The sequence below is a fragment of the Aplysia californica genome, unplaced genomic scaffold (assembly GCF_000002075.1).
Source record: "Aplysia californica isolate F4 #8 unplaced genomic scaffold, AplCal3.0 scaffold00119, whole genome shotgun sequence".
NCBI lineage: Eukaryota > Metazoa > Mollusca > Gastropoda > Aplysiida > Aplysiidae > Aplysia > Aplysia californica.
In genome coordinates, this window is record NW_004797389.1 from 233,576 (window position 1) to 244,219 (window position 10,644).

Here is a 10,644-nt window from a genome sequence, read left to right on the forward strand (position 1 = left end):
TGTACACACTCACTCTCTCACCCACTCCCTCTTTCACACACATGTTATAGAAATGCACGTGTCATACAAACATTATTGTACGTACGTTTACAATTTTTTTTAAATAGGCATATAGTTCACATTATAAGGTAGGTATTATTTAAATAAACATTGTTAACAACAATGATGCTTCATTTAGATGTAATTTTAGTAATGCTTTAAAGTTAAAGCAAAGAACTCTCTGGCTAGAGGTAATTAGAAATATCCATTTCACACAACCGGCTCGAATCATTTCTTGTGTTCTTTTCTTATCTCTCCTCCCGCGGCGTCCTGATAGAAGAACAAGAAATGAGCCCGAGCTATCCGTAATTATCCACATCGTAATATATCGGTATGCAGCAAGGAAATGGAAAACACTGGCATCAGCACAAACAACAACAGTTTATCAGAGGAGCTCTTCACGTAAATGACGAACTGGATTTTTTAAAAAGGTTTTTAAGTGGGTGTTTTGTGTATTTTGCTTTTTGTTTTTGTTGGGGTTTTTTTATTTTGTTTTGTTTTGTTTTGGGGGTTTTCCGGAGGGGGGGGGGCGGTTTATTGCCTTAATATGGGACTTTTATGCCAACTTCACCACAATTTATATCATTTAGGAGGCGGGCTTCGACTTTGCCTGTCATGACCAATCCGCGCAGGATATCGTGCTAGCAGAAAGACTCGATAAAAACATTCTTTCCTCTCTGGAATCGAACTAAATTCTTCTATGTGCATGACAAAGCGCTTAATAGCCGCTACAGCACAAACGCTGGTACACGTGTTGCGATGAAGAGAGCGTGACAATGTGTAGGCCTACAGATTGAAAAAGCACTTACTTACTTACTTACTTACTTACTTACTTACTTACTTACTTACTTACTTACTACCCGTTACGCCATCTGGCGTTTAGGGCAGCAACAAAGGATCTCCAGCCCCATCTGTTTTGGGCCATCGTGTCTTCATGAAAAAGAACACATTATCAAAATAAGAGGCTTTGGGAATGGGGAAGGTAATAGAGAGAAATGTAAATCGGAACAAAGAAAGAATCGACAATCCATAAAAAAGAATAAACAAGGCAGAATATAAATGGCATGAATAAATGAATCGAAAAGCGATTAACAATCTGCCTTTTGCTCCGCGATGGGTAGACAATTCAGACAGGCCTTATTGCACAAAAAGCTCTTACGACAAGGGCGTGAAGAGTTCTTTGGAAGATGGCTCTTGACATTAAGTAGTTAAGCAAGCTTGATTTACAGATCAACCCCCCCCCCCCCAATTTATATTATTATTGTTATTGTTATTATTATTATTATTATTATTATTATTATTATTATTATTATTATTATTATTATTATTATTATTATTATTATTTAAAAACTATTCTTCTTCTTCTTATCATTATTAGGCCTATTTTTATTACTATTTTTTTTTTATTACGCCTATCACTGTTATCATTTTATCGTTGATATTATTATTATCATTATTATTAGCCTATACATTTTTTTAAAGTTAAATGTTCTTTTTTATGATTAGGCCTAATAGGGGAAAAAACAAATAAAATAAAACACAAAAAACACGATTTTTCGCCTCTAGGCTAAAACCCTCTCTAAGTCATATGAGGACGCAATCTATTCTTTTAACAACTAAGAAGCAACGAAGAATTTGGCCCTACATGTAAGATTAATTTTTCAGCAAAACAACGATGTTTATTATATAGCCTAAATAATCAACAGATAAAAAAGCATCTTACAAATTAAACTATCAGAAGTATTATCAACAGAAGAATCAAACTCTGCTGAAGTGGATAATTAAAGGAAAAATGTTATCTACCTGTAGCAACTAGATCTCTATATCTACTTCTACCCGTCTCCCCAATAGCTTGAGTGAGAACTACAGAGTTACCCCCTTCAGTTACTGCCTATATAATAGTGTTCACCTATGGTGAGAACCCTTCTCAAACGAACCAGAGAGTCTCTGAACGAACTGACAAAATTGTGCCATGTAACTCTGCACAAAGATTTGAGCGAGTTGACAATTATCACAGTAGTCTCCCCTTGGTAACCATGGCAAACAGACGCCATTGAATTCTGTGGAGAGATTGTTAGCAGACCGAAACATACAAGATGGAGGAGGAAGTAGCCACTGGAAGTGACAATATTGTCACTGAATTCAGCACTTATGAAGATTTTTTAGATTCACAGATCAATTCTATGGATGTCTACTACTTAGAAGTATGTGTGACGGTAAAATAGTTAAGCCTAATAATTAAGCATGCTTTGACTTTGGCTCATCAAGCTTTTCTAAACAAGCACTTTGTAAATTTCGTTGTTGGAGTCTTATATTTCTGAGTGCAATACTATCAATGTTGTTGTCGGCTGTCAGACTCAATGAAATATCGGTGTTGATAATCAAATATTGACAAAGGCCACCTCTATTCTCACCCAGGGTGAGAATAGGGCAGGCGAGTCTTTTGGCTATTCTCACCCGATGGGCGTTCACCGTTATAGTAGCCTAGGCCAACCAGTGAAGCGTTCACCCTGAACCACATCATTCTACACTGTGATAACAGAACTATAGAATTCTGTGCTGTGAACAAACGTTCTAGATCTATTACTACTGTTAGTGTTAGCCTAAAAGTGTGCAATTTTGTCTGTGGGCAGTGGAGAGAGAAAAAGAGAGAGAGAGAGGAGTAGCGCGAGAACTTCCGGGCAAAACAAAATGGCAACCTGCGTAGTTCGGCTCCTTTCGGGAAGTTAAATAGCAGTAGCATCTTTGTAGACAACCAAATTAATTCAGTTTTGTTTTTAACATTATTTTTAAACTTTGTTTTGGTCAATTTGATCGTCCACACCGATAGACGATATTCAGAAAGAGACAGAGAGAGAAAGAGAGTGGGGAGGAGTAGATCTTGCGAGAACTTCCTGGCAAAACAAATTGGCGACCCGCGTAGTTCGGCTCGATTCGAAAAGTGAAGTAGCCATAGCATCTTTGAAGACGATCAAATTAGCTTACTTTTCTGCTATAACGTAATTTTTTCTTGGCTTTTATCAATTTGATCATCCACACCGATAGACAGTATTCCAAAATGAGGAAAAACAGGTCTTGTTTCACACCGGGTGAGAATAGCCTACGCTGGCAAGTCTCACCCGGGGTGAGAGGTAGATCGTATTTTTATTCTCACCCCGGGTGAGAATAGCCACTTCCATTGACAAAACTAAAGAAAAAAAAAATGTTAGACGTCTATAGCACAAAAGTAAATTAATTTGGTCGTCTACAAAGATGCTACGGCTATTTCACTTTTCTAATCGAGCCGAACTTCGCTGGTCGCCGCTTTATTTTGCCCGGAAGTTCCTGCTACTCCTAATTCTCTCTCTCTCGGATCCCTCCCTCCCCCCCCCCTCTCTCTCTCTCTCTCTCTCTCTCTCTCTCTCTCTCTCTCTCTCTCTCTCTCTCTCTCTCTTTCTCTCTCTCTTTTCTCTCTCTCTCTCTCTCTCTCTCTCTCTCTCTCTCTCTGATCTCTCTCTCTCTTTTTCCCTACCCACAGACAAAATTGCTCGCTTTCGACACAGGATTGCTGGACCGTTTGTTTACACTGGTATCATATGGTGAACGCACAGCGGGTGAGAATAGCCAATTTAAAAGGCTCGCCTCTCACCCCGGGTAGAGGCCTACAATTGGTTTTTACGCTTAGGCCTACTCTTAGTATAGGTCTACGGAAGGCTATCCCTCCTTTCCCAACAGCCTGTTTTGTAATCCAAGTTTTCAGCATGACAATCTTCCTTTCAACTACAATCCTACTACACTGATAGTCCTATGCATAAAATAAACTCTGAACTGTGCGGAAATGAAAGACCCAAACAATAAACGAGTAGCTTGATTGTAGATAAATAAGGTTGATTTGCTGGGGTTTGGTAGATTTTTGTTTTGACTGTAATAGACCAGCAATGCTGTGAGCCAGTTGAATAAGCACACTTAAGAGTTAAAGAAACAAATTCATTATAAAATGTGTCTACAAACAACAGGCTACACGTCAACAAGGGTTTTCTTCTTCTCAGATTTGCTAATGAAAGTTAAATTGGTTTTCAGTAACAGGCACCAGACTAGTAGTCTATTCTTCAACCAGGCTTAATCAAATCTCTCATAATATAATTTACTTTAGAAAGAACAAATATTATCAACAGTAACATATGCAGCATTCTTCATACCTTAGTAATAGTAGGACTGCTGTGTAAGAATTCTCGATTGTAACAGTCAGTGTATGTGAGGCATAGCCTACATAAATGCAGCTATCCGTAAAATTATTTCCTCATGTTTTAAAAAATAACTGTGAGAGAACTTGAACAGATGGATGACAGCATAAAAGACCGGGATTATATTGTATATAGCTATATAGGTATTTTTGAAGCCATTCTAATGAAAAAATAAGTAGTGAACCATGATTTCATTATCTGTTTCTGAACTGACAACTGAAGAATGAATTTTATCTTAGAAAGTAATCTTGATTAGAATTTTTCAAGTAAAGCTCTCTTTGAAATTAGTTTTGAAGCAGAGCTGGGCGCACTTTACCTTTCAACTTTTACGATTTTTGTGCTATTCACAGGTATTCAAAGCGTGGTATACGTAGAGCCATTCAAAAGTCATCTAAACTTTACAGACAGTCTACAGGGTTTTTATATTATTTTTCTCAAATTTGTCGTAAAATTATAGTATATCACATTAAAAAATCCTTGAGGTAATACAGTAGGCCTACTTGATGATTAAGCAATAAAGTTCTAAGGGAAACTGACAAGAGTTACAAAACATGCCTCTTATAGGTATATATTTACTATTATTTAGAATTCATATTTACTATTATTTAGAATTCCTTAGTCTTACCATGAATAGCTCAAGGATGCATGGCTCTCAAAGCACATCGAGTATGTTTTTTGCAAGAAAGTAGACTGGTGCAATTAGCTTATCTTCCCTGTTCAAAATTCAAAACGTGATATGAATGGTGATGTTATGTCATAATATTGCACTGTGTGTATACTATGGCACACTCTGCGAATAGCCCAGTGAATTGTTAATATTGAGTAGCAAAATCTGCTGATGGATTTAAACTCGTAGAGAGGTAAAAAAACTTTCGCACATGATATTCAAAAAGCATGACCGGTAGATAGTTTCCTCAAAATTGAATTGCACACTTTGAAGACATTTTTAGTTGAATTTTTTTCCGTCGTTAGTCTTCTTCTTTGCATTCCCTTGCGAAATCTCAGGGGTGTTCTTCTACCTGCAGCGCAATTGATTTTTATGTATATGATTGTTTTTCCTACTTCATAGGGCCTCTTTCCTTCAGGCAGCCACATTTCTGTTTCGGAGGTATTCTGACATTTTTTTATACCGCCTGGAGTATTTTCAGTTTTGGTAGAAATCAATTTCGAATTTTTCCAGGATGGCAACCCAAGCTTAGGCCTACTCTAATTTTGGGGCCACCAAGGGGTCTTTAAAGTAGAGCGCAACTTGCACACAGAACCTCCGAGAATTTTTGCCATTATCCAAGAAGGCTTGGTGCTTGATCTTACCTACCCTTAGATCAGGGATGTTGCTGAAAGACAGTAGTAAGAAAGGGCCAATACATATTGTAGTAGCAGTAAAAGTTTTGCTGTCAGTGAAAAGAAGGATTGTTTTCATGCATTTTTGTAGCTTCTGATAGTGAAATGAAGAAGACCATAATAAGCTAATTATGTTTATTTATGCTATAGGCCTACAGTCTTACAATCAGAGGGATGGTTGGCAGTTCTAATTTGAGGAGAGCCCTGTAAGACCAGGTTGTGTGTAGATTCAGAGACACCTAATAAGGGTTTGGCTTGTGAGCAAAGAGTTAAGGAAAGCATTTTTTTCAATGTTGTTTTTTTTTGGAAAGGGGGGGTGGGGGTTATTGGCAAGGGACATAGGCCTACTTATTGTCTATTACCTTTGAAATACAAACAAGAATATGGCTTTGTACGGCTTCTCATGAGGGCAATATGGCTCCTACAACTAATACACATATGCAGTCTTTTGTGTCTAAAAGAGCTAATAAGTTTTGAATGAAACATGACAAAATTTAAATTTCTGTGCCTCCATATTTTACTACCTGAAAAGGAGACCTTTTTATTCTTTGATACTGAAACTAAGTTTGGCTGTGCCATTCAAAAGGTCTTTTATTGTGCAAGATTGAAAGTAATAAGTCACATTTCATTATGGTTTAGAAAGAGTCATTAATTTTATTCCTGTTCTTTATCCATTTCTAAACAATGGTAATCTATATTCAATATTTACCTTTCAGGATCAAGAACTTGCTAGACAACTTGTTGAACTTGGCTACAGAGGTAGTGGAGAAGTTTTGAAACGTGAAGAATTTGAAGCCAGGAAACAGGCAGCAGAGGCTAGTAGGCTGTCAAAGCGAAGTCAGCAAAAGTAAGTGTGCCATATTTCCCTAGCAATGTCATAATATATGTCACGACGTGGTGGAATCAGGCACTCATCATTTGGGGGCGTGCGGTTATTGGAATCATTTCGAAGTTTGCTCATTTATCTATCTTTTGATTTTAAAAATACCCATCTATCTTGAATAGACGTCAAGATATTTCTGATTGAAAGAGGCGGGGGTCGCCTGGTTTCAGAGGTAAAATCAGTGAGAAAATGGCGGCCAAAGTTTGGTGACTTTCATAATTTGAGTGTGCTTGGAAACTTGAATAGACCCTATTACATTTTCTTCTCTTTTAATTAACCATTTTCAATAAAATCCTCACAAAATTTTATTTCTAAATGGATGTAAAATGTGTTGATCCCAAAATCCTATAAAAATTGTCCAACGGATTGAAAAATGTATGCTTCATCAATTTCATTATTTTAACGAGCACATAATGCCTCACATATACTAAATGTATTTGCTGTTGGGGAACAATTATTTCTGTGAGGCTACATGGCTAGTAACTCTAACAAAACAGTGGATTTGGATGATGAAAATTATGGTTTTTACTTTGACTTGTAATGGAGGACAATGAAGGGTTGAATGTGAATTCTTTGTTTTCTAAATTTCAATAGCCTGATTTTGAAAGACAAAATAGGTTCTGTAGAAACAGTAAATTGTCCTCATTTTATATGTATAATACATATTATGTAACTCTGTCGTTTGGGCTCAAGTCTTCTTATCATTTTGGAGAATATGAAGAATCTTAAATCATCATTTCATCCGATTTGTAACCTTTATTTTCATTTTGTGAAGCAAGATAAAGTAAAAAACTGTATTTTGTTTTGTTTTTCTTTTGTCCAGAAAACTTGCTAGTGATGAGAAAGTTATCAACGACCCTCTTTTGGCAGCTCTCGCTGCTAGAGAAGCAGGCAACAGGAATGGAAAAATGACAGTAAGGCTTTTTCTAACGTGTCTTGCTAAACACTCTTCATTAGTCTTGCTTCTGATGAAAAAATACCCATCTATCTTGAGCAAAAGTTGGGTTATTTGCAACTGAAGGAGGTGGGGGTCCCCTGATGTCAAATTTAAGATTAGCGAGAAAATGGCTGCTAAAGTTTGGTGACTGCAAATTTACACTTTTTGTGGCTTTGATCAACGTTTTTCAGTAAAGTTAAACTGAAAAGAACCGTCCTTTTGTTTGAAATATTTCCTAGTCTAATAACAATGTAACTATTTGTGGCTTTGATCACTTTGTTGTTGTTGTTGTTGTTGTTAGCGATCCAGTAGCATCTGAGCGTTAACTCTTCTGCATGATGCCATTCGGTAATAGTTGCATGTTTGTTCTAACTGTTGTCTTGAGGAGTAGAGGCAATTAGATGTGTGGGGTAGCTTGGGAAGAAAACATCCCCTTAAATCAGTTAGTTTTCTACAGAAAAACAGATGATGTTCCACTGTCTCTGAGGGGTAGTCACATAGTGGGCAGGCAGCAGACTGCTTTACTCCAATTCGGTTGAGATGTTGGTTGAGGGGTACATGTTGTGTTCTAAGTTGGAAGATTATGGATTGATCTCCCCTCCTCAACTCATTGATTGGATCTTTGACCAGTGGTTTATTCATGTGGCCATACATCCTCCTTCCTGTCATACCTGTGGCCCAATCATTCATCCACTCTTCCTTGAGGTTTGACTTGATCATTTGGCTGCAGGTGGTGTAATTCGTAGGAATTTTTGATCACTTTAAAGTAAAGTAAAATTGAAAAGAAATGTCCCTTTGTTTGAAACATTTCCTCATCCAAGCATAATGTAAAAATTCAGAGAGTAGGCCTGTAACTTTAGTTTTGTTGAAAACACATTGCAGACTTCTATTCACTTTTTTGTTTTGTTATTTTACAGTCTATCGTCTTCATTCGAGACCGGAACCCGAGGGGCCAGGAGATATCAGGCTACATCGACTATGCCTACAGGCTCAAGACTGAAGACTTTGAGCCATATTTCAGCTCTAAAAAGAGGCTTTTACCTAGACCTTCAGATCTAAGGTAAAATGAATATTCTGAGAATATTATTGTCCTTGTTTGTAATTTTCAAGTAGTACTGAGGGGAGGGAAAAAATTTGATAAAATGTCTTCGAACCTCACTTGAAAGCCCCTGCTAAGGACAGACCTGGATGGGAGATTAGTATGGATATGAGGAGGTTCAACCTCTGGATAGCAATGTCATCACACATCAAGACCCCTTCCAAAAATTGTCGTTAAAAAAATTTCAAAATGCAAACAACTGGGCAACTGTACGCTTTCTTTAGAAGTCACTTAGAAAGCACACTCTGTAAGTTTTACATGTTCCAAAACTGTTGTGTTCAAGCCACTGGGGAATAGGATGTGGTTCAGGGAGGTAGCTGGAGCTTTTTTTTGGTGCTATATTAGTTCACTGCCTAACTAGATGAAAATATAGGTTGATCATTTGGCAAAAATGTGTCTGATTAAAGAAGGGAGGAGAAAGTTCACACAATATATTTTATAAGTAGGCTGCCCACAATAGGCTATGTTGTTGTTGTTGTTGTTGTTGTTGTTATCGATCCAGCAACAGCTGGGCTCTCGCCCTTCTGTCCAATGCCATGTAATGATAAGTGCAGGTTTGTTGCAGTTGCTGTAATGTTCCATAGAGTGTGTTGTCAATGTTAGGTCTCGGAGGGAGAAGGGTAGCTCTGATGTCATTTAGGGCTGTGCAGTGGAACAGGTGATGCTCCACAGTCTCATATGCATAGTCACACAAGAGACACATTGGGGGAAGTTCCGGATTTATTCTGTTCAGGTGGAAGTTGAGCTGTATATGTTCTGTTCGTAGGCGGAAGATCGTGGTCTGTTTCTTTCTCTGAAGGCGGTTGATATTGTCATTCCTTTTTGTTGTGGTCATATGTTTGAAAACTGCTCTGCCTGTCTTTCCCAGGGCCCATCTGTTCATCCAATCTTGTTTGTTGTTGCTTTTGATGATTTGTTTTGCAGTGTTGTATGAAGTTGGAGTGTTGGGTTATTCCTGTCTAGATCCCCGTTAGGCAAGTGTGTCTGCTCTGTCATTTCCAGGTATGTCTGAGTGTCCGGGGACCCACTGCATTACTACGTTGATGCCACAGAATGTTATAAGATGATGGGATCCAAACAGTATATGGGTCAAATCTTGGTTAAGATGATGGTCATTTTCTATGGCTTGTATACTGATAGTGAGTCAGTGAAAATCACAATACTCTGTGCTTTTCCAGGATGAGTGTCAAAAACTGTGCAGAGATGGTACAGTGCTGTTTCAATTGCCATCATTTCTGCATCGTAGTTGCTGCATTTCTCTCCACAGGCTGCAGAGATCTCATTGGAACTTCCATCTGGGTACTGTATTAGTATTCCATATCCGGCTTTGGTTGTGCCTTTGAATGCTGAGCCGTCCGTATAGACGTGTATCCAGTCATCTGAATAGCTGTCGATTGTTTGATGTGATGCAAGCATCAGCGTCACTGGGTCTGAAGATTTTGTGCTCTTGTCTTTGAGAGATGTTGTAATGATTGGCTTTCTTAAAAAAAGGTGGGGAGGGATGTTTTGGTTGACTCTTTTGGTTTCTTTTCTGTTTTGTGGTAGATGGTGGCTCTCCATTAGTTCTGTGATGTGATGCATGATTGACTTTTGTTGAATTCGTTTCTTTGGTTTCCATGTTTCTACTAATTTCTTGTTTGGGTGGTTGGGGCACATTCTTTTAGTTCTTTCATGTAGCTCCAAAACCGCTTTATCTCTGTGGATTCCCAGGTGTTCAACATTTGCAAGGATTTCGCACGCGGTGGTAGGTGTGGATCTCATGCCACCATTTATAAAACGAAGGGCATTGTTTTGGACCTTGTCAAGGGTGTTGCAAGTAGTTGTACTGCACATAGTGAGTAGGCTATTGCTGTATTCCAGGGAAGATCGGACATAACTCAGGTATAGAGCTCTCAGAGTTTGTTTGTCCGATCCCCATGAACTGCTTGCGAGTTTCTTTAAAAGTTGGAGTCTTTTTTTTTGCCTTGTTCCTTATGTTCTCCACTTGGCTTTTTATGGTTAGCCTATGGTCAAGTTTGACTCCTAGGTAAGTTGGATGTTCTTCTTTGGGGAGACTTTCGTTTCCTATCTTTAGTTTGAGATTTTCTTTGGCTGCTTTATGGCTCTTCGTGAAGATGGTGTA

General features: G+C 38.1%; 1 protein-coding gene across 1 annotated transcript in view; it reads left to right on the plus strand.

Moving 5' to 3' along the window:
• The first annotated feature begins 2,079 nt into the window (after positions 1–2,079).
• The window catches only part of LOC101851490 (cilia- and flagella-associated protein 299), a 13,395-nt gene continuing 4,830 nt past the window's right edge, over positions 2,080–10,644 (plus strand). Inside the window, exons 1-4 of the mRNA XM_005096001.3 lie at positions 2,080–2,243; positions 6,320–6,450; positions 7,310–7,400; positions 8,341–8,483. Coding sequence (XP_005096058.1) covers positions 2,136–2,243; positions 6,320–6,450; positions 7,310–7,400; positions 8,341–8,483 — 473 coding nt within the window. The 5' untranslated portion in view covers positions 2,080–2,135. The remainder of the gene's footprint in view (positions 2,244–6,319; positions 6,451–7,309; positions 7,401–8,340; positions 8,484–10,644) is intronic.